Below are 25,241 nucleotides of genomic sequence, written 5' to 3'. Positions count from 1 at the left end.
TATATATTTTTTTTTTTTTTTAATATTACACTGTAATTTAATGATTGTAATGTATTATTTAAAGACATGAAATAAGACTATTCATCTTAATTCTTGAGTTTATAAAGCATCTTGTTAATACATAACTAAAAAAAAAATCTAATAGATGAATAAAAATAATGAATTAAGCCAACTGAGAAATGTATGGCAATGTCTTACATATGCATACAATTAAATAGCAAAACCTGAGAGTAAAAACAACCCCCCAAAAAATTTTCTAACTTTACTAAACTATAAAATGTAGAGGTGCTTTTGCCATTATTTAGAAGAGAACTAATCATACAAGCATACCAGGACTGCAATGATTAATCTAATTAATTTAGACAAAATTTTAGATCAATATATTGTTGTTTCAATTAATCGTTTAATGAGTGTAACTAGAACAAAATAATGAAATCCTGACCACATGGAGTGCTCAGAACTTTAAATATGTGGATATAGTGTAGTTTCCGCATGGCGGCTGCAATAAAGCGCACATGAGAGCGATGGTGTGTGGCTGCGGCAAACAACGAATCATTTTTTTTAAATATATTTTTAGTGTTCATATGTTAAAACTGTGATTTCAATGTTGATTTTGTGCATTTATTAAAAAAAATAAAAACATCAACTGTTTTCCCTAAAATACACATCGAGGCTATACAATTTTTTATTTGAATAATTGAACAAAAAAATCGATTCACATCGGAATCGCGATTCTTATTCACCCCGATTCTAAATCGATTAATAATTTTAACAAATAGATTAAAAAAAATATATAATTTTTTAGTCATTACTTTATTTTTCTTTAAAAAAAATTGATTTTAAAAATATGTTTTTTGGCCATCTCCATGCAACCAGAAGGAGCTTTTCTAACCTGTTACCTCTTTGGAAAAACTTTCATTATAATTATAATATAAAATAATAGGGGTGCACAAAACAATGTTTTCACATCCGAATCGCGATTCTTATTCATCCTGATTCTAAATCGCAGATTTATCAATTTCAAAATTGCTATTCTTAATAAATTTTACAAACATTTTTTAAATAACATTTTTAAAAATATATATGTTTTTAGGCCAGGTACATGCAGCCAGAAGGAGCTTTTCTAACCTGTAATTTGTTTTAAAAAAGTGTCATTATAATTATTATACCAAATAACACATTGTGAGAATCGGTTTGAATCGAGTATCGTGTTCAGTCGAGATTCAATTATGAATCTGATCATCACTCCAGGAATCGGAATTGAATCGTAGAACAAACTCATTTATAGATTACTTGATTTCTAAAATGTTTGATAGGCATACTTGCCAACCGTTCCGATTTTCCCGGGAGACTCTCGAATTTCAGTGCCCCTCCCAAAAATCTCCTGGGCCGACCATTCTCCCGAATTTCTCCCGATTTCCACCCAATATTGGGGGCGTGCATTAAAGGCACTGTCTTTAGCGTCCTCTACAACCTGTCGTCACGTCCGCTTTTCATCCATACAAACAGCGTGCCGGCACAGTCACATAATATATGCGGCTTTTAAATACACATGAGTGAATGCAATGCATACTTGATCAACAGCCATACAGGTCACACTGAGGGTGGCCGTATAAACAACTTTAACACTGTTACAAATATCCGCCACACTGTGAACCCACACCAAACAAGAATGACAAACACATTTCGGGAGAACATCCGCACCGTAACACAACAGAACAAATACCCAGAACCCCTTGCAGAACTAACTCTTCCGGGACGCTACAATATACACCCCCCCCCATCTACAGAATTTGGAGGTCTCAAGTGTGTGAATGTGTGTGTGAATGTGGAAATAGTGTCAAAGCACTTTGAGTACCTTGAAGGTAGAAAAGCGCTATACGAGTATAAGCCATTTACATATCTGCAGCTATAACATATTACCATTTGTGCTACAATAGGCAAGTAAGGTAAGACTTCCTTTTATTGTCATTCAAATTTGAACTTTACTGTACAGATAAGAACAAAATGTTGTTGCATTAGCTCGTTGTAGTGCAGGATAAAAGAGCAATAAGGTGCAGATATAAATAAATAGTTTACTGTACAGATAAATATATTACACTTTTTCATATGCATCCACGTTTATGGATGTATCTTATACTCTCTTTATATTCCAGCGAGTTAAAACATGACAATGCGGATTTAATAAACACCATGGGCAAAAAAACAAGATATACGTTTGAGTGTATGTAGTTTATTCCTAAAACAGGTTAAGATTCATGCTTGAATACACATGTGGGCGTGTATTACGTTGAAATCTGGGGATTATCAGACTGGGAGGCGGATGGGATGGAGTACTTACCGGTACTACAGAGCAGAAATACACCATATTGCCAAAAGTATTTGGCCACCTGCCTTGATTCACATATGAACTTGAAGTGCCATCCCATTCCTAACCCATTGGGTTCAATATGATGTAGGTCCACTTTTTGCAGCTATTACAGCTTCAACTCTTCTGGGAAGGCTGTCCACAAGGTTGCGGAGTGTGTTTATAGGAATTTTCCACCATTCTTCCAAAAGCGCATCGGTGAGGTCACACGCTGATGTTGGTCGAGAAGGCCTGGCTCTCAGTCTCCGTTCTAATTCATCCCAAAGGTGTTCTATCGGGTTCAAGTCAGGACTCTGTGCAGGCCAGTCAAGTTCATCCACACCAGACTCTGTCATCCATGTCTTTATGGACCTTGCTTTGTGCACTGGTGCACAGTCATGTTGGAAGAGGAAGGGGCCCGCTCCAAACTGTTCCCACAAGGTTGGGAGCATGGAATTGTCCAAAATGTTTTGGTATCCTGGAGCAAAGTTCCTTTCACTGAAACTAAGGGGCCAAGCCCAACTCCTGAAAAACAACCTCCTCCTCCACCAAATTTCATACTCGGCACAATGCAGTCCGAAATGTACCGTTCTACCGGCAACCTCCAAACCCAGACTCGTTCATCCGATTGCCAGATGGAAAAGCGTGATTCATCACTCCAGAGAACGCGTCTCCGCTGCTGTAGAGTCCAGTCCGACGTGCTTTAGACCACTGCATCCGACGCTTTGCATTGGACTTGGTGATGTACGGCTTAGATGCAGCTGCTCGGCCATGGAAACTTATTCCATGAAGCTCTCTGTGTCCTGTACGTGGGCTAATTGGAAGATCACGTGAAGTTTGGAGCTTTGTAGCAACTGACTGTGCAGAAAGTCTTTGCACTATGCGCTTCAGCATCCGCTGACCCGTCTCTGTCCGATTACCTGGCCTACCACTTGGTGGCTGAGTTGCTGTTGTTCCCAAACTCTTCACTTTTCTTATAATAAAGCCCCCAGTTGACTTTGGAATATTCAGGAGCGAGGAAATTTCACGACTGGATTTGTTGCACAGGTGGAATCCTGTGACAGTTCCACGCTGGAAATCACTGAGAGCGGCCCATTCTTTCACAAATGTTTGTAGAAACAGTCTCCATGCCCAAGTGCTTGATTTTATCCACCTGTGGCTGGGCCAAGTGATTAGGACACCTGATTCTCATCATTTGGATGGGTGGCCAAATACTTTTGGCAATATAGTGTATATGAACCCCACTTTTTCAAATGTAACTTCCTGGTCAGCACCCTAAGTTTTCCCCCAGTGTGACCCTGTCGTTTCTCATCCTATTAGCTAGTGGCAAATCAGCTAAGACCCAACACCTACATACCCTCTCTCTCTGTTTGCTCATCCCTTTGTCTGCAGGATTAATTGCCCATACGGTACCTGTGATAGCAAGGCATTGTGGGTACAAAGTGGCCTCTATTAGAGTGCTCAAAAGCCAGCCGGGGTAGCGCCTTAGCTCACAGTTTCCAATCGATTTCCTTGCCAAATGCTGTCTTAATCAGCTTGTGAACGCGATGACCAAATCAGAGCCTAATGAGAGAAGACATGAAGGTGCGTGGGGGTGCTGACGGGAGAGGGGCCGACTACAGTTTGCTTTCGCCAGAGGGGGTCCAGAACCCGAAAATCTGTCCGCTTGGGCATTAAAGCGCGATTTAACAGGCTGCCTGAGCGCCTCGCTCCGTGTCTGTAAACAAGTCCAATCCGATCAGTGGCTCTAATTCTGTCTGCCAGTGAAATTAGACACACACATTCGCAAGCACACAATTACACACACATAGAGGATAGTTACACGGATGCGTGCCCACGCAAAATCAACACAGGTTAGGATTGACATCCAAATACACATGTGGGTTTGTTTGGGGGGGGGGGGATTATTTGACTTGGAGGCTCATCATATTGTGCCTTTCCTGTCCTGTCAACTCCTTTTAAAAGTCTTTCACCCGAAAAATTCTATAAAAGATGAAAAGTAAAGTGACTCAAACAATAAAAGGAAGTAAATGTCCAGAATGCAAAGCAGGCAAAAGCTTACAGCAGTGATGGAAGAAACATTTAGAATTAGCGAGACAGGGGGAAGAGAGATGAATGAGTGTGGTGACGGCGTCAAGGGAGGGCTGGCGGCAGCCATGGCGGCCGACAGCGTGTTTCTGTGTGTGTGTGTGTGGGTCAGGAGGAAAGGAGGTCGTCTGTGAGTAGGCCGTTAATTAAATCTGAGGGACAGACAGGAGGGCTGCCTCTCCCTCCTTCTCTTCTCCTTTTTGTCCCCCCCCCCCACCCCCCCACCCCCTCGTTGCCGCTCTCTCGCTCCCCAGCCGCTGGCTATTCAGAGGGTCTGTGAGAGGCGATGAGGGGGTGGGGAGGAGGAGCAGGGGCGCCGATGCTAAGAGTCTGGCGGCCTGTGGAGACTGTAAACCGTGGCTCTGCGGTCAGACCGGAGACTCAAAAAGGCAGATAAGGTGTTTTTTGGGCCGCCGCCGCCACCGCCTCTCTTTCCACTCAGACTCCCACAGGCAGTTACAACTTGTTGGTGTGTGTGTGTGTGTGTGTGTGTGTGTGTGTGTGTGTGTGTGTGTGTGTGTGTGTGTGTGTGTGTGTGTGGTGTGTGCGTGGGGTGGTGGCGGCAGCAGTTTGAGGCTTGAGAGTGTGTGTGTGTGCGTGTATGTGTGTGTTTATATGAGTGCACCTCCCCTGGTGTGGTTTGAAGTGCCTGTTTTTTTTTTTTAGATGTTTACTTGCTTGTGAATCTGCAGCCCAGCATGTTAGAAAAGGGCTTTTATTTTTCTGCGTCTGATTGAGAGTGCAAGCTGCTTTTAAATTATTCGCAGCTACTTATTACGTGATTAGCATAGGAAGACAATTCGAAACAAGGCAAACACTACAGGATTTCTGTTGCTGTAGAGTAGGAAAGAAGAGGAAAGTTTCGGTGGTAAATACTTGAAAACATCCTAATGTACATCATGTACAAACCCCGTTTCTATATGAGTTGGGAAATTGTGTTAGATGTAAATATAAACAGAACACAATGATTTGCAAATCCTTTTCAACCCATATTCAATTGAATGCACTACAAAGACAAGATATTTGATGTTCAAACTCATAAACTTTATTTTTTTTTTGCAAATAATAATTAACTTAGAATGTCATGGCTGCAACACGTGCCAAAGTAGTTGGGAAAGGGCATGTTCACCACTGTGTTACATGGCCTTTCCTTTTAACAACACTCAGTAAACGTTTGGAAACTGTGGAGACACATTTTTTAAGCTTCTCAGGTGGAATTCTTTCCCATTCTTGCTTGATGTACAGCTTAAGTTGTTCAACAGTCCGGGGGTCTCCTTTGTGGTATTTTAGGCTTCATAATGCGCCACACATTTTCAATGGGAGACAGGTCTGGACTACAGGCAGGCCAGTCTAGTACCCGCACTCTTTTACTATGAAGCCACGTTGATGTAACACGTGGCTTGGCATTGTCTTGCTGAAATAAGCAGGGGCGTCCATGGTAACGTTGCTTGGATGGCAACATATGTTGCTCCAAAACCTGTATGTACCTTTCAGCATTAATGGCGCCTTCACAGATGTGTAAGTTACCCATGTCTTGGGCACTAATACACCCCCATACCGTCACAGATGCTGGCTTTTCAACTTTGCGCCTATAACAATCCGGATGGTTCTTTTCCTCTTTGGTCCGGAGGACACGACGTCCACAGTTTCCAAAAACAATTTGAAATGTGGACTCGTCAGACCACAGAACACTTTTCCACTTTGTATCAGTCCATCTTAGATGAGCTCAGGCCCAGCGAAGCCGACGGCATTTCTGGATGTTGTTGATAAACAATTTTCGCCTTGCATAGGAGAGTTTTAACTTGCACTTACAGATGTAGCGACCACCCATGGAATCTACTTTTATACCCAATCATGGCACCCACCTGTTCCCAATTTGCCTGTTCACCTGTGGGATGTTCCAAATAAGTGTTTGATGAGCATTCCTCAACTTTATCAGTATTTATTGCCACCTTTCCCAACTTCTTTGTCACGTGTTGCTGGCATCAAATTCTAAAGTTAATGATTATTTGCAAAAAAAAAAAAATGTTTATCAGTTTGAACATCAAATATGTTGTCTTTGTAGCATATTCAATTGAATATGGGTTGAAAATGATTTGCAAATCATTGTATTCCGTTTATATTTACATCTAACACAATTTCCCAACTCATATGGAAACGGGGTTTGTACATCATGACTGACTCTAAAAACATATCAAGATGTGATTTGGATAAATATTTTGGAAAGCAAGTTTTGCTGCATATACAGTGCATCCAGAAAGTATTCACAGCGCTTCACTTTTTCCACATTTTGTTATGTTACAAAAGCCTTATTCCAAAATGGAATAAATGCATCTTATTCTCAAAATTCTACAGACAATATCCCATAATCACAATTTGATGTATTTTTTTGCAAATGTATTAACAATGCATTTATTAAAAATGTATGTACATAAGTATTCACATACTTTGTCCAATATTTGATGCACCTTTGGCAGAAACTACAGCCTCAAGCTCCATCAGGTTGGATGGGAAGTGTTGGTTTTCATCCAGGATGTCTCTATACATTGCTGCATTCATCTTAGTCTAGTCAGGGAGGTGACCCAGAACCCGATGGTCACTCTGTCAGAGCTACAGCATTCCTCTGTGGACAGAGGAAAACCTTTCAGAAGGACAATCATCTCTGCAGCAATCCACCAATCAGGCGTGTATGGTAGCCAGACGGAAGCCATTTATTGGTAAAACTTTTGCCAACATGCACCTGAAGGATTCTCAGCCCATGAGAAACAAAATTCTCTGGTCTGATGAGACAAATATTGAACTCTTTGGCGTGAATGCCAGGCGTCATGTTTGGAGGAAACCAGGCACCGCTCATCACCAGGCCAATACCATCCCTACAGTGAAGCATGGTGGTGGCAGCATCATGCTGTGGGGATGTTTTTCAGCAACAGTAACTAGGAGACTAGTCAGGATAGAGGGAAAGATGAACAGAGAGATGTACAGAGACATCCTGGATGAAAACCAAGATTTTCCAACCAACCTGATGGAGCTTGAGAGGTGTTGCAAAGAAGAATGGGCCAAACTGCCCAAAGATAGATGTGCCAAGCTTGTGGCATCGTATTCAAAAAAACTTGAGGCTGTAATTGCTGCCAAAGATGCACCAACATCGTATTGTGTAAAGGCTGTGAATACTTAGGTGCATATGTGCTACTTAATTGCTATGAAATGGAGAAGGGGTAGGATTATAGGATTGGGTTCTTCCTACTCCTTTTTGAACATGTTGTAAAGAGAAATTTAAATATGTAAACAATATGATGTATATCACTTTTAATTGCATACATGTTAGAAATACATTTTAACCAACGCAAACTACGTGATTTTTTTTTTTAGTTTTAATAAATGTGCAAAAATAAAAAAAATATTCGCATTGTCATTATGTGGTATTGTGAGTAGAATTTTTAGGACAAAAATTTATTTATTCCATTTTAGAATAAGGCTGCTTGTAACATAACATGTGGAAAAAGTCTATATTTTCTGCAATTAATAGTCATTGTGTCTATTTACAAAGTAATGTTGCCATTTTTTAAAGATGACTTGCAATGTTAAAATAATGCTCGGCTTCATGCTGTATTGGTTAGGGTAACTCTCCTGTGGGGAATGTTAGTCAATGTCTTTATGTGAGATGATGGACCCACGAATGGACTTTTTATGGTCACACAACGCGCTCTAAATTACTTTGGCCTATTATTGTGGCCAATACTACAGTAGTATTGATAGCTTTACTTCATTTAGCCATTTTCATTTTTGAAAATGCATAGTTTAAAAATACATAGCATATACTTTATAAAAATGGACCCCCCAAAAATCTACGATAGAATGAAGCTGCAGACTGCGAAACGCGATGTGGTAAGAGACCACTGTTTATTTAATAAAGGAATAAACATGCAACAGCGCTTTTACAGTTAATGAAGAAATTGGCGAAGATAAGAGAAAAGGAGGGGAGTATAGTAGCCGAGAAGACACCACCCTTGTACTTTGCTCCTAGTTCTTTCTTGAATTCAATAGTGTTTCTCATCTTCTTTATCAAAGTGCTGGCACTTGCAACTTTCTTTGACCCTATAGTGGCTTATTTTGCAGTCGTACTTCAAAAAGTCTCAGAGACTAAGTAGTCAACGTGTAGCATTCTTTGTTTGGGCACGCTATTGCGTGCAATGAAACGTTGGCAAACGAACTAGATTGTTAGGTGCAATGATAACCAGAAAACAAAACTGGGGAAATTTTTGTCAAAAACTAAATCATACAAAAAGTAGAGCGTACGATAAACTGAGGAACCAATGTATGCAGAATTGTTTCATAACTCAGCGCTCTTCAACTAAAGTGTTCTAGAGGTCACATTTCCAGAAAGCTAAGGACTTCTCCCTTGCTAGAGATGTCCGATAATATCGGCCGATAAATGCTTTAAAATGTAATATCGGAAATTGTCGGTATCGTTTTTTTTATTATCGGTTTTTATTGGGGTTTTTTCAAATTAAATCAACATAAAAAACACAAGATACACTTACAATTAGTGCACCAACCCAAAAAAACCTCCCTCCCCCATTTACACTCATTCACACAAAAGGGTTGTTTCTTTCTGTTATTAATATTCTGGTTCCTACATTATATATCAATATATATCAATACAGTCTGTAAGCACACATGGTTGTGCGTGCTGCTGGTCCACTAATAGTACTAACCTTTAACGGTTAATTTTACTAATTTTCATTCATTACTAGTTTCTATGTAACTGTTTTTATATTGTTTTACTTTCTTTTTTATTCAATAATTTTTTTTAAATTTATTTATCTTATTTAATTGTATTAATATTTTAAAAAAAGGACCTTATCTTCACCATACCTGGTTATCCAAATTAGGCATAATAATGTGTTAATTCCACGACTGTAAATATCAGTATCGGTTGATATCGGTATCGGTTGATATCGGTATCGGTAATTAAAGAGTTGGACAATATCGGAATATCGGATATCGGCAAAAAGCCATTATCGGACATCCCTATCCCTCACCAATATTTTCATTTTAAAAACCAGCGTTCTCAGAAGTCAAATTGTTTTTCTCGCCTTTAAAAATATATATATATATAATAATAATATGTGAGTTACAAATTTCAGAAAAAAAGTTGTGTTTTGCAGAATACAAAGTTAAAGTTAAAGTTAAAGTACCAATGATTGTCACACACACAATAGGTGTGGTGAAATTTGTCCTCTGCATTTGACCCATCACCCTTGATCACCCCCTGGGAGGTGAGGGGAGCAGTGGGCAGCAGCGGTGGCCTCGCCCGGGAATCATTTTTGGGGATTTAACCCCCAATTCCAATCCTTGATGCTGAGTGCCAAGCAGGAAAGTAATGGGTCCCATTTTTATAGTCTTTGGTATGACTCGTGTCCACTGCAGTGCAAGCTGGCAATTGGAATGTCAATGCATTGTTTGCACTGCTCTAAATTCCTCTGTACAACGGGAGAACTCTAATATTTTTATTATATTCCATTGTCTTTAACTTCCAAGTCCCTCCCGAGTTTTGAACTGAACCCGGGCCATTCCCGGGCTGTATTTGCGCCCCCCCAGCCCCCACATCCGAACCGTCAGTTGAGTAGCCCTGCTTTAAAAGCTTAAAAAGTTAAAGTTAAAAGTTAAAGTACCAATGATTGTCACACACACACTAGGTGTGGCGAAATTATTCTCTGCATTTGACCCATCACCCTTGATCACCCCCTGGGAGGTGAGGGGAGCAGTGGGCAGCAGCGGTGGCTGCGCCCGGGAATCATTTTGGTGATTTAACCCCCAATTCCAACCCTTGATGCTGAGTGCCAAGCAGGGAGGTAATGGGTCCCATTTTTATAGTCTTTGGTATGACTCGGCCGGGATTTGAACTCCCAACCTACCGATCTCAGGACGGACACTCTAACCACTAGGCCACTGAGTAGACAAAGAACACATTTCGATTGTCAGTTGCGTTAAGTTTCCTTTTACAGATCAAAGTTGCATTTAGGCCTGAAAAATCACTTTGAAAAATGTGCCTTGTTTGCATTTTTTAAAACAACTCGTCATATAAATTGTGTGGGCCCACTTAAAATCAGAGAATAATTGAATCTGGCTACCAACAGAGTTGAAATAATGACTTGTTAGCATCTCCTCCGTAACTATCAGCGTTTATCACGGCGCTTCACTTATCTAAATGAGCTAAGTCACGGCTTCTGGAAACTTCGACTGGTGCACGAGCCACCTGTGCACCAGATGACTTCTAGCGGTTAGCGACACATTTTGTCCTCATGCGCCCCATAATTCTTCTTGAGCTCCTTACTTCTCGTTCCACTTCTCTTAATTTCCTCCGTCCCCCGCCGAATGAAAGACCGACGAGCGGCGCGCCCAGCTGTATAACTGTGAGGACTTTGTGTGCATGTTGGCAGCCGCACATCCTCCCTCGACACGAACACATGATCCCCCCCCCCCCACCACATCTCCATCACCCACCGTTCCCCTTCCCCTCCCAGCTGCATCGGCCCGTAAGCCAATCAATGGCAGGGCTTTCAGGGCCGGCGGAGGCCCCGGCGCACGGAGGGGGGGATCAATAAGTTATTAGCACCATTCTGTCAGCTGTAATGTGGAGATTGATTGGGGGGCTGCGGCTGGCGGCCCACCCCTCGTCCCCGCCTGTCACCCCGCCTTTCCTCACGCGGCCCCCACCGCCCACCTCCCCCTCGCTGGCCTGATAAAGATGACAGATTAACGGAGTAAGAGAGGAATTAAGGAGTCTGGCTGTCTGAGCTGTCACCACGCTTCCTGGGATGGAGAGAGGAGAGGAGGAGGACTAAAGTTGGAGGAAGGAGAGGAAATCAGACTAGAGAGAGAGAGGATTGCTGCCTTGCTTGATGGCCTGCCCTGACGGTGTCACATGAAAGAATGGTTCGGGTCCCGCTGTTTCCGTTGTCTTTATCTGCTCCTCTTCTCTCGTCGATCTCTTTCCTCAGTGGGATGAATTGCAGATATAAAGGAGGTCAACTTGCAAGGTGGAAGAGGCTACAAAATGCTGTGTTCAACTTGACCTCTTATGGGATTGTCTTTCTGCTGGCTATATCACAGCCACAACTCAATGCTTCTACACAGAGACAAAACGAAGCACTATTAAAAATAACTTTGTTTTGTATTAGTAACTTAGTTACTAATATCAAAGTAAATTCAGCTCACTATTGCACAATTAGTAAACTGGCTTGCAAGTTTGCTCGAGGAAGTTCAGGAAAAATGATGATAGCTGTGTCAGCGTAAATAGTGGGACACGGTAAACAAAGGGAGGAACTCTATAGTTTGTCGTATTTCGTCTTGACATGTTGCTGTTTATTACGGATAGAATGTGTTTGAGCTTCTGCACCATTCCACTCTGGTTGCTAACAAAGGTGTACTAAAAAGTAGTACCGAAGTACGTAAACTTACGAATGTTTTGAGATACAAGGTGTCTCGCTGCTTTTTGTTATGCTTTAAATTGCAAGCATAATTTAAGTTAAGATTTAGTTTACTAACGCCCCTAAACATCCGGCCTAACTTGCTAGAAATTTCAATAACCTTGTTTTACGGTCCAGCCTCCAAGACCTTCCAGTCTATATTCTCTTGCTGCTAAGGCCTGCCCCTCCACCAGTAGGCCTGGGTGAGATGGCAAAAAATTAAATTTCTGATTTACAAATTTTCCCAATTTACCGGTCGATCTACGTTCCCATCCTCACCTATGGTCATGAGCTTTGGGTTATGACCGAAAGGACAAGATCACGGGTACAAGCGGCTGAAATGACTTTCCTCCGCCGGATGGCGGGGCTCTCCCTTAGAGATAGGGTGAGAAGCTCTGCCATCCGGGAGGAGCTCAAAGTAAAGCCGCTGCTCCTCCACATCGAGAGGAGCCAGATGAGGTGGTTCGGGCATCTGGTCAGGATGCCACCCGAACGCCTCCCTAGGGAGGTGTTTAGGGCACGTCCGACCGGTAGGAGGCCGCGGGGAAGACCCAGGACACGTTGGGAAGACTATGTCTCCCGGCTGGCCTGGGAACGCCTCGGGGTCCCACAGGAAGAGCTGGACGAAGTGGCTGGGGAGAGGGAAGTCTGGGCTTCCCTGCTTAGGCTGCTGCCCCCGCGACCCGACCTCGGATAAGCGGAAGAAGATGGATGGATGGATGGACAAATTTTCCCCTACTTTTTAAAGTAGTAAATTTTTATTTGATTTGATCAAAAACTAGTAATTTGTAATGCTACTGGATACACTACATCTTACTCTTAGTAAAATTATAATCTGAATAATGTTATTTTTAGACCAGATATACATTTTACTTTTGATGGAATCATTTTCAAAGAACTAAATTAAGAGTTTCCTCTCGGAAGCAATATTTCTGTCTTGAATAAAATACTTTTGTTTATGGGGATAGGTTGATTGGCAACACTAAATTGGCCCTAGTGTGTGAATGTTGTCTGTCTCTCTCTGTTGGCCCTGCGATGAGGTGGCGACTTGTCCAGGGTGTACCCCGCCTTCTGCCCGAATGCAGCTGAGATAAGCTCCAGCACCCCCCGCGACCCCGAAAGGGACAAGCGGTAGGAAATGATTGGGATGGATGGATGTTAACAAAAATGTAGCATTGCACATTGCATGCAAATACATATTAATCTCCAACATTGAGATCAATAAAGTGCAAACTTAAAACATCTGTCAAGAATAAAATACTTCTGTAGATAAAAATGTAGTATTATACATTGTATGCAAATAAATAATTAAGTATAACACTGAAAGGACTAGTTTCAGTAAGTTGATAAACGCAGGCTTTTTTATTCACACATCTTGGCGACTGTTTTCTATGGAACAAACATCTCGTTTTCGTTAGCGTTAGCAATGTCTTGGTGGGTGTGTAAGTTTTTGCTAAGGAAATGAGGGGGAGGGTGCAAGCTACGGACGCTGTTAAATGCAAAAAGTATACCTGAGCAAGAGGAGAAAAAAAATAGATGTTTTAAAATCTGCAACAAAAAACTTAAATGTATCGATAATATCAATACTGAAGCTGTTGAGGGTGTAGCGGGGTCTCTGCTGCTCTGCTGTGCCATGAACTGGCAATGTCCTCGCCCCTCTCACTGCTGCCGAGTAACACTCCCAGCACATTGCGTGAAAAGCGTCCACTCATCTCAACCACCACACGGATTGTGGGAGATGACATAACTAGGAGTGGCCTCTTTTTTAATGCCATTACTTTCTGCTATCCAAGCCTTATTGACCAGCCTTCTCTCTTCAGTAACGTGGCTTGTTGTATGTCTTGGCTTTAACGGGATGGGAAGATGCCAATCAGAACAAACTAAAAATTATTTCGAAGTCCTTTTCAATCTGCTGGAAGAGGTAAATGCTTTGGATCAGGGATCAACTAAATTGTTTCGGGGGGCACAATTTCATGGAAACTAAGGACCCGAGGGGCCAGACTATTAGTCTTATTTTGTATATTCTGGAGAACCAGCGTCCTCTAAAATAGACATTTGTGTGATCTGCTGTTAAGGAGCTTTAGAAAAAAAGCTAGCCAAAGATCATCACTAAGACAGCACTCCGGTGTTTTTTAGAATCTACTCCAAAAATGTGAACTCTGGGACCACCAGTTGAATAGCACAAATGATGAAAAAGAGAGAACCTAAAATGGAACCTTGAGGAACACTAGTAGTACAACTAAAGAAGTTGAACAAATGAATACGGACTGCAAGCTACAGACGTAGACTACAGCAACACTTTAGTTACAAAAATCACATTATTTCCAAAAATATGTAACTGCCAAAAAAGGAGAGGACTTAAAAGGGTGCCTTGAGGTACACCTCAGTTATGTAAATCACAAGTTTGGACCCCAGTGTTCTATGTTTGCAAGCAAGGTTAAAAAGTCAATGCAAGGATCGGTCCATGTGTTTACAATGGTCCAAGTTCCTCTACACAACAGTAGCACTCTTTTGTTTTTAGGAATTTGCTGCAAGTTTTGAACTGAAGTCAGTGACCAGTATGGTGTCATTCAGTTGAAGAGACCCCGCCTTACATCAATCATCAATCAATCAATGTTTATTTATATAGCCCTAAATCACAAGTGTCTCAAAGGGCTGCACAAGCCACAACGACATCCTCGGTACAGAGCCCACATAAGGGCAAGGAAAAACTCACCCCAGTGGGACGTCGATGTGAATGACTATGAGAAACCTTGGAGAGGACCGCATATGTGGGTAACCCCACATCATTATTATTACTCTGTTACAAAACACAGGTGATGAGTTCACGGGAGTGCTGGACACGACGATTTTCGATATCTATCTACGCTGTTACGTTTATAAACTACTGTACTGTAATTGGCTTTATTACTTTTGTACATTACACCCTAGGCCGCAGTTTCATGATCATGTTTTGGACACTCAGGTGAAGAGTGGGGCGGAGCTTTCCACCGATCACCACCTGGTGGTGAATTGGCTGCGTGGGGGAGGATGCTGGACAGACCTGGCAGGCCAAAACACATTGTGAGGGTTTTCTGGGAACGCCTAGCAGAGTCTCCTGTCAGAGAGAGTTCCCGCCTCCGGAAGAACTTTGAACATGTCACGAGGGAGGCGCTGGACATTGGATCCGAGTGGACGATGTTCCGTACCTCTATTGTCGAGGCGGCCGATTGGAGCTGTGGCGCAAGATGGTTGGTGCCTGTCGTGGCGGTAATCCTAGAATGCCGTCAAGCTGAAGAAAGAGTCCTATCGGGCTCTTTTGGCTCATAGGACTCCGGAGGCAGCAGACAGGTACCGACAGGCCAAGCGGTGTGCGGCTTCAGCGGTTGCGGAGGCAAAAACTCGGACATGGGAGGAGTTCGGGGAAGCCATGGAAAACGACTTCCAGACGGCTTAGTAGCGATTCTGGACCACCATCCGCCGCCTCAGGAAGGGGAAGCAGTGCAATGTCAACACCGTGTATGGTGGGGATGGTGTTCTGCTGACCTCGACTGCGGATGTTGTGGATCGGTGGAGGGAATACTTCGAAGACCTCCTCAATCCTACCAACACGTCTTCCTATGAGGAAGCAGTGCCTGGGGAATCTGTGGTAGGCTCTCCTATTTCTGGGGCTGAGGTTGCAGAGGTAGTTAAAAAGCTCCTCGGTGGCAAGGCCACGCGATGAGATCCGCCCGGAGTTCCTTAAGGCTCTGGATGCTCTGGGGCTGTCTTGGTTGACAAGACTCTGCAACATCGCGTGGACATCGGGGGCGGTACCTATGGATTGGCAGACCGGGGTGGTGGTTCCTCTCTCTAAGAAGGAGAACCGGAGGGTGTGTTCCAACTATCGTGGGATCACACTCCTCAGCCTTCCCGGTAAGGTCTATTCAGGTGTACTGGAGAGGAGGCTACCGTGGATAGTCGAACCTCGGATTCAGGAGGAACAGTGTGGTTTTCGTCCCGGTCGTGGAACTGTGGACCAGCTTTATACTCTCGGCAGGGTCCTTGATGGTGCATGGGAGTTTGTGGACTTGGAGAAGGCATTTGACCGTGTACCTCGGGAAGTTCTGTGGGGAGTGCTCAGAGAGTATGGGGTAAGTAAAGCCGCTGCTTCTCCACATCGAGAGGAGCCAGATGAGGTGGTTCGGGCATCTGGTCAGGATGCCACCGGAACGCCTCCCTAGGGAGGCGTTTCGGGCACGTCCGACCGGTAGGAGGCCACGGGGAAGACCCAGGACACATTGGGAAGACTATCTCTCCCGAATGGCCGGGAGGGGGAAGTCTAGGCTTCCCTGCTTAGGCTGCTGGCCCCGCGACCCGACCTCGGATAAGCGGAAGAAGATGGATGGATACTATTGTACAGTATTATTTTTTAAACAATATCTTAGTTTAAAATTATTTTTTCTTCTTGAAAGGCGTTAACAGCTAGTGGTGCTGTTTTGAGAGGGCCAAGCACAGATTAAATTGATTTTAATTCATTTTAATGAGCGAGGCTGCTTTTTGATACTGTATTATGAGTTACGAGCTTGGCTGTGGATTGCACTGTGCTAGTAAGTTGAGGTTGAGGTACACGGTACATACATGCAAAAAAAAAAACATTGTCTTTCTGAATTGTACTCGAGATAGGGAGTGGGATGTACACCATTGCATTGTAGTGCTATATCAACATATGCAATATTGCTAAATGCAGTAGTCGCTGCTGCTCAGGTTAGTGCTTTTACATGTAAAATGACAGCACAAATAATAATAAATGCCCCTCAGAACATACAGTATATCAAGCACGTGATCATGAAGAGCCCTGGGAAGCGAACATGACTGTAAGTCGCCCCTAGTTGGTACAAGACTATAGCACAGACGCTAGCAGAGCTCAGGGCTGGGCATTAAAAAGGAGCTTCATCGCTTTAAGAAGCCCCATTTAATTGGCTTTAAAAGCTTGCCGCCTTCAAATCTCTGGCCCTCGGGCACCCGCTCAGGAGACGCAGTGTCTTTAGCGAGGTCAGCTGAAGAGACAACTTAAGTGTGTGCGCGCGCGCGCTTGATCATGAGCGTCTCTGGGCGTGGGTGTACGCATGCTATGTGCATGTTTGCTAGGTTGAGTTATTAGCGATTTTCTCTTTAGGACTAGTGGATAGACCGCAAAGTATTTGCTTGTAAATATTTTTTTTTAAAGGAATTTAATTGAGAAAGTTGTCTTTTCTTCTTCATTAGCGTTTTTAGGGTGGTAATGGTTGTGCATCTCCTCAGGAACTGAGAGGCGACATCTAACAGCGGATCATTAAAGAAGCTCCTCCCTGTCTCCCCTCCGAGCTCGCTCGCTCGGCCTCTCATCATCACCAGGGCTCCTTCAGCCTGCCAAACAAAATCCTCAGAGTCCTCCTTAAATCTCTCTCACCGTACGCATCTGAGGGTCTTGTTGCAGAGGAGGAAGAACAAAGGTTTAGGCGTGTCCATGTGCATCCATTTCAAAACAATCCAAACACAACAAAGCAACAGGTGGCACTCGGTCAGCACTGTAGCCAATGGGAAGGCTGAAGAAGGTTGTTTGGGATAATAACAGATGAGGAAAGGTGGACTGATCTCTTGAATAGCACAGCTGAATATGAAGATAACAAAGAAAAAGTCAAACCAAAATTGTCAGTCTTACTGCAAAATTGCAGTTTGCATGTGGTCAGAGAGTCAAAACGCATATATTGTTTGCTGTTTGTCATACACAAATGATAAAAACAACTTTAGAGAGCTGCAGAAATATACTCTTCCCCATCCCTCAAAATACCTGCTGAGAAGTATCGAGGATTCAGACAACACCAAAGTGCGCGACTTAGAAACAGACAGAAAGAAACATGACAAACGTCTTTTCCGTTCCTGCGACACACTCTGCATCTCCTCCCTCCCTGATTATGCCTGGATTGATTCGGGGTGTGTTTGTGGGGTAGGAGGCGAGGTGACGAGGCTGGAAGGAAGAGAGGGATGAGAGAGGAGGAGGAGGAGAAGGCATTGGTACGAGGTGCCGTCGTTGTGCACAAGATGAGGGAGTGTGTGCGTGCGTGTGTTAATGGGAGGAACTCAAGTCAGAGTGAAGAAGGGGCGAGTGGTGTTTTTGATTTGGATAAAAATTAAGAAAAATTGTGTAGACCACTGGTGTCCAAAGTGAAGGCCAGGGGCCATTCGCAGCCCGCAGCTAATTTTTTCAAGACCCGCGACACATTTAAAAAAATAATATTAAAAAAAAAAAAACATTACAAGTGGAATAAAGGAGCAAACATGTGTAATGTAAGGAGGAAATGTTGCAATATTGACACTAATAACACAAAGATACCATGCAGCAACTGGCATTGCTAAAAAATAAAATAAAAACTAATAATCAACGGATGGATCTGAAGTTGATCCAAGCTAATTTATTTTGCCCACCAACCCCAAGTCAAAATATTTGGAAACCCCTGTTCCAGAGATTCAAGCGTAAGTAAAAATACTATTTATTGATATATAAGTTTTTTTCACACTTTTATGAGTCGGGGTCTTTTAGAACCCTGAGACCTTTAGTCGGATGATTTTTTTTTAAACTGTCATTATGAATTATTTACCTATTCTGGTTCCAATTACTTCACATCAAATATTTCACTTTGAACATATTTTGGGGGAATATGTCGCATATTTTGTGTTTTTTTTTTTCTTTTTTCTTTCTGGGCATAACACTTAAACATAATTAAAACTTTATGTCAACAGATAGGTCAGAAGTCAAAGCCATAGATGTTTTAGTGCTAAAAGTAAAAAAGTAGGGGCGGGGGCTTGAGGGAAGCCCTAATGGTTACAATATATATTGTATTGGTCTTGAAAATGAAAAAACAAAAACAAATGGGCCCCGCATGCTTTCATTTTCAGTATGCGGCCTTCAGTGGAAAAGGTTTGGACACCCCTGGTGTAAACTGAAAAGTAGCTCAGAGTCAGAGGCTTTAATGTCGACATCTGGAAAAACAGGAGAAAGACTAGTGGAAGAAGTGTGATAAGACTGGAGGACAGCTTGTTGGAAGAGACATTGGAGAGACGCAGCCACTCCTGTTGTCAAACACAAACAGAGTGAGTGAGACGAGCAGATATGTCATGTGACAGAAAAGCACGTCTCCTGGTTTGCTTCACTAGTAGTCTCTCCAACTATCACTTTTTGTTTACTCCCACCCTCTACCATCACACACACATTCATTTGCAAGACACACGGGCGCGGCAACTGCTGCTGCCCACTGCTGCCCACTGCTGCCCACTGCTCCCCTGGGTTAATCAAGGGTGATGGGTCAAATGCAGACAATAATTTCGCCACACCTAGTGTGTGTGTGACAATCATTGGTACTTTAACTTTAACTTGCAGAGTGGTGATATCCATTTTGTTCTTCTTTCTTTTAACAGACTGCTCTTTATGTGTTTGCATGTCTCCAGATGACCTTCTAGGCAAGAGGAGAAGCTTCTCTCCCAACAGCAGCAGCGACTCGCCTTCCGACAGTAAAAAGTCCCGTAGTGTATCACCCAAAGGTAAGAGCCAAGCATTGCATTTGCCTTTTGCCTTGTGCACATTATGAAAATTGTCTTTTACTTTGCGGTAGAACTAAGAGGCAGGCTTATTGTGGGAGTATTGTTATAGCAGCTGCTCGGAGCTGGGTTTACAGTAATATCATTAAACACATTTGCTGAGGAAATCCAGTTTTGCAAGCACAATAGGTGATTCATCATTTTTCTCTTAACAATTAAACATTAAATGCCTTCTGCATGAAAAAAACTGAATGCAGCAAATCCTGAGGATCAGAGCAAAAAAAAATGTACAAACCAACTGCAACAAACCGAAGTAACTACAGTGGACTGATTATTTTTGATAAATACGAGAAACTGAATGGACAAACATTCTCGCTTGGCAGCCCAGCGCACACCACTGCATTCACTTTCTACATTTTACAATTTGTATATAAAGTAGAGGTGTACTGATTCTTTTAACAACAATTTGATTTGATTCAGAATTTGTGGTTGCCAATAAGAGTCAGGGACGGTATTACTATTGTAGAACGATACAATCCGAAACAAATTAGTGAGTTGAAATCGATTCTTTTTAGCAAAAAAAAAAAAAAACAAGCAGTGTTACTGTGATTTAAATACTGGACACTGCAGGTTAAGTTTTCTATATTGTTGTTATTTCTTGTAAAGGGACTAGTAGGTATGAATGAATTATGGAAACAAACAAGCAACTAAACAACAATTCATGGCCAATACAGTCGCATCTTATTTGAATAAAGTGCAACAAACTTTTAGGGTTGAATTAACAAGATGAAAACTTTTCTGCTTACATTTTCAACATTCAAGTAATTTTAAATAAAAGTACAGTAATCAACATATTAACAGTAGATTTACCTGCTCAATAAAGTTCCCCGACCTGGCCAAATCTGTTCTCCGCCCTGGTACAATGTATGTATTAATTCTGGTTGTACCGACATTGAAGCAATTTTATTTGGTACATGTTGTAATATTGTGACCAGTAGATGGCAGTTACACATAAAAGATACTTGTGGACGGCAAGTTGACGCTTGTTCAATAAATGACCCGTAAACACCAAAATTGTTATGTTTCATTCAGAATATAGAACATTACATACAGTGCCCAAATATCTGTCAAAATATTTTAGTACAACGTTTGGTAAGACGCACTGTGCTTCAATATACGAGTATTATTATAGTGTATGTATAAGGACCCCAAAATTGCACCAATTAGGGGGAGACATATCTGGCGTTTTGTTTTGCAATATTATGCAAAACCAACACTTTCAGTACCTTCGGAGGTGTATTTGGGATCTGCATAAGTCCCGAAACATGGCACGTGTCCGCCATTGTAGCCCGCGCTGTAGTCAATAAGCCCTTTGTTTTTTCTATCCTCTTGTTGTGGAGCATTCATCCTCAGCTGTTGCCATTTCTAATACAAAGTAGCATAAAGTTCTGACTTAATCTGTCAGTAGACCTGCTTTGGAAGTGCTAAAAACTACAGGTACAACAAAAATGACGGGGAAAAGACGCAGTCGAAATAAGACTCCCCACAAAATTGCGAATCCTGAAGAGACAATCAGAAAGCTGGTTGAGGCGGCTTTTGTATGAAAATAGACCTGAATAGACTTGCTCGTCGGCATTGGGCTTTATAATCCAGTGAGCCCTGTGTTCCAAAAAATACAGTGGTTGTTAAACCTGTTCTCTTAAACAACCATCGGTGAAAAACGCTAATCGATGATGAAAATGAATTTTGAGATGGTGACATATTGCATCTTTAATAAGTATAGTATAAACAGTAAATAGACGTCATTATTATATTTGTACAAACCCCGTTTCCATATGAGTTGGGAAATTGTGTTAGATGTAAATATAAACGGAATACAATGATTTGCAAATCATTTTCAACCCATATTCAGTTGAATATGCTACAAAGACAACATATTTGATGTTCAAACTGATTAACTTTTTTTTTTTTGCAAATAATCATTAACTTTAGAATTTGATGCCAGCAACACGTGACAAAGAAGTTGGGAAAGGTGGCAATAAATACTGATAAAGTTGAGGAATGCTCATCAAACACTTATTTGGAACATCCCACAGGGGAACAGGCAAATTGGGAACAGGTGGGTGCCATGATTGGGTATAAAAGTAAATTCCATGAAATGCTCAGTCATTCACAAACAAGGATGGGGCGAGGGTCACCACTTTGTCAACAAATGCGTGAGCAAATTGTTGAACAGCTTAAGAAAAACCTTTCTCAACCAGCTATTGCAAGGAATTTAGGGATTTCACCATCTACGGTCTGTAATATCATCAAAGGGTTCCGAGAATCTGGAGAAATCACTGCACGTAAGCAGCTAAGCTCGTGACCTTTGATCCCTCAGGCTGTACTGCATCAACAAGCGACATCAGTGTGTAAAGGATATCACCACATGGGCTCAGGAACACTTCAGAAACCCACTGTCAGTAACTACAGTTGGTCGCTACATCTGTAAGTGCAAGTTACAACTCTCCTATTCAAAGGCGAAAACCGTTTATCAACAACACCCAGAAACGCCGTCGGCTTTGCTGGGCCTGAGCTCATCTAAGATGGAAAAAAGTGGAAAAGTGTTCTGTGGTCTGACGAGTACACATTCCAAATTGTTTTTGGAAACTGTGGACGTCTTGTCCGCCGGACCAAAGAGGAAAAGAACCATCCGGATTGTTATAGGCGCAAAGTTGAAAAGCCAGCATCTGTGATGGTATGGGGGTGTATTAGTGCCCAAGACATGGGTAACTTACACATCTGTGAAGGCGCCATTAATGCTGAAAGGTACATACAGGTTTTGGAGCAACATACGTTGCCATCCAAGCAACGTTACCATGGACGCCACTGCTTATTTTAGCAAGACAATGTCAAGCCACGTGTTACATCAACGTGGCTTCATAGTAAAAGAGTGCGGGTACTAGACTGGCCTGCCTGTAGTCCAGACCTTTCTCCCATTGAAAATGTGTGGCGCATTATGAAGCCTAAAATACCACAACGGAGACCCCCGGACTGTTGAACAACTTAAGCTGTACATCAAGCAAGAATGGGAAAGAATTCCACCTGAGAAGCTTAAAAAATGTGTCTCCTCAGTTCCCAAACGTTTACTGAGTGTTGTTAAAAGGAAAGGCCATGTAACACAGTGGTGAACATGCCCTTTCCCAACTACTTTGGCACGTGTTGCAGCCATGAAATTCTAAGTTAATTATAATTTGCAAAAAAAAATAAAGTTTATGAGTTTGAACATCAAATATCTTGTCTTTGTAGTGCATTCAATTGAATATGGGTTGAAAAGGATTTGTAAATCATTGTGTTCCGTTTATATTTACACCTAACACAATTTCCCAACTCATATAGAAACAGGGTTTGTATTAGCCCACAACATGACAAGCAAGACTGTCAAGACTACTTTGACACCATCATTTCGCCTCTCTTGCACAGCAGTCCTGTCGCCATCCTCTATTATTCATAGTTCTCTTATGTGGCGTGAAACTGGGCGCCCGCCGCCGCCAACAGCCTTTTCCCTTCAGGCTTCCTGACTGATGCATTATACAGCAGCAGGCACCCGGGGCACCTTACTGTACGTCCAACATGTAAAACTATACATCAGACATAGACACATCAATAGCAGGGTAAATAATAAGGAAATTAGTGATTCAGTGTGTTAAGATAAAGTTGTAGATGTTGACCTTTGACTAACAGTAACATTTCCTGGGACATATTCTTTGACTCATACCTAGCTAGCACTTATGTGTCTTTTAGGGCCCATCTCAGCCTTTAAAAGATGCATGTGTTTATATGTGTGTGTAGTGGTTGTTTGTCTGTGTGCTTGTTTGTGTATTCAAGCTTGACATTTTTCTAAGGCAAAGGGGAGGCTTTGTCGTCACAAAAAGTATAATTTAGGCACACTGGGAAAGTTGCTAATAAATTGCAACGTTACGTTATGATCGGCCGTAAAATGACTCGTCCAGGGTGTACGCCGCCTTCCGCCCGAATGCAGCTGAGATAGGCTCCAGCACCCCCCGCGACCCCGAAAGGGACAAGCGGTAGAAAATAGATGAAAGGATGTTTTGTAGGGTGAAAAAAGCTGTAATTGTATTTACAGATTGCACTAAAAAACAATAGTAAAATAGTGAAGAAGCTAACAAAGACAGGGCTAACGGAGGCTAAAACACTGCTAACAAATACGGCAAACAGATGGCTAACTGGAGCAAATAGACTGCTAATAGATGCTAACATATGGACAATGGAGTCATGAGCAGCCCACACACTGTTAACAAGCCTATTAGAGGCCAATTCTTGCTATTATTTTAGCGGAAGAAGCAACTTTATAAATGTTCTTTCTTCACTGTAATTACAAAATATTTGCATTACTATTAACACTTTTGTATTCATTTTAGCTGACCTGTTGGCTCTTAAGTTTGCAGATTTCACTTCATACAACCGTGCCTTCTGTCCACACCCAAACACTGCACCTGTACTGTGTGCGTGAGTGTATCTCCTCCCGGTGTGGCGACAGGGTATATCCATTAATGAGTAATGAATCTGGAGAAATGGACTGAGAGGAGAGCAGATGGAGGTAGTGGCGGTGAGATTGGATGCCGCTGTGTAAATGATGTCTGTTGTTCTTTCTGTACCAAAGTCGTCAGCCCCCCCACTGTGTTTACAGAGTGAGAAAACTTTTGACAAGCACAGACTAGTTGCGCGCACACACACACACACGCGCGCGCACATTAAAGCCGTGAGCACCTTGGGAGGATTAGCGGAAGCTTTGGCGGTGGAGACGGAGATGCTTGCTCGCTTGGATGTTCCCTTCCTCCACCGCTACCTCCGCTCCTCAGTGCCACTCCTGCTCGCCTGCCCAGGGCCAGGCTCAGGTTTCAGTAGGAAGGAGCAAGGTAAAAATAGCCCCCCTATACTTCTTCTTCATCTTTATCCTCTGTCTTCCTAACCACTTCCCCATAGCCCTTCCATTTTTTAATACCTTAGATCATGTTTCTATTGACGAGAGAGGAGACAGGTCAGCAGATGTAGATTTGTCTTCACCACATCTTAAACAATTAAATACTTAAGAAAGTATTAGTTAAATGTTTCATCTCCTGCTGTGCTGTCATTTGTGTCAACAAAGTTAACATTTGATTTACAGCTGCACTGATTGTGTTTATTTGTGTGAGCTAACTCTTCTACAGGTCTTTGGGGTGTGACGAGCACACGTCTGTAAAATTAGAGAAAGATTATTGATTGACACTCCAGTAAAACGAAATTATAAGGGCACGGCAAGACTTAGAAATACAGTATGTTGAATGGGCTAAAATATACTCTCATGTCACGTAGCTTGTGTGACTGACGCCGACTAGATACTCCCCCTCCGACGGACCTCTATGTCAGTGGTTCTTAAAGGGGAACATTATCACAATTTCAGAATGGTTAAAACCATTAAAAATCAGTTTCCAGTGGCTTATTATATTTTTCAAAGTTTTTTTCAAAATTTTACCCATCACGCAATATCCCTAAAAAAAGCTTCAAAGTGCCTTATTATAACCACCCGTCCATTTTCCTGTGACGTCACATAGTGAAGCCAACACAAACAAACATGGCGGAAAGAACAGCAAGCTATAGCGACATTAGCTCGGATTCAGACTCGGATTTCAGCGGCTTAAGCGATTCAACAGATTACGAATGTATTGAAACGGATGGTTGTAGTGTGGAGGCAGGTAGCGAAAACGAAATTGAAGAAGAAACTGAAGCTATTGAGCCATATCGGTTTGAACCGTATG

General features: G+C 42.3%; 1 protein-coding gene across 2 annotated transcripts in view; it reads left to right on the top strand.

Annotated features, from left to right (window-relative positions):
- samd11 (sterile alpha motif domain containing 11) overlaps positions 1–25,241 on the top strand; it is a 119,158-nt gene that overhangs the window by 58,621 nt on the left and 35,296 nt on the right. For both annotated transcript variants that reach the window (XM_061977131.1, XM_061977122.1), the window contains exon 5: positions 19,354–19,446. In XM_061977131.1, coding sequence (XP_061833115.1) covers positions 19,354–19,446 — 93 coding nt within the window. The remainder of the gene's footprint in view (positions 1–19,353; positions 19,447–25,241) is intronic.

Source organism: Nerophis lumbriciformis, linkage group LG01 (genome assembly GCF_033978685.3).
Source record: "Nerophis lumbriciformis linkage group LG01, RoL_Nlum_v2.1, whole genome shotgun sequence".
In the NCBI taxonomy this organism is placed as follows: Eukaryota; Metazoa; Chordata; class Actinopteri; order Syngnathiformes; family Syngnathidae; genus Nerophis; species Nerophis lumbriciformis.
The sequence above is the reverse complement of the archived record's forward strand: the minus strand, read 5'-3'. Positions and strand labels throughout refer to the sequence as shown.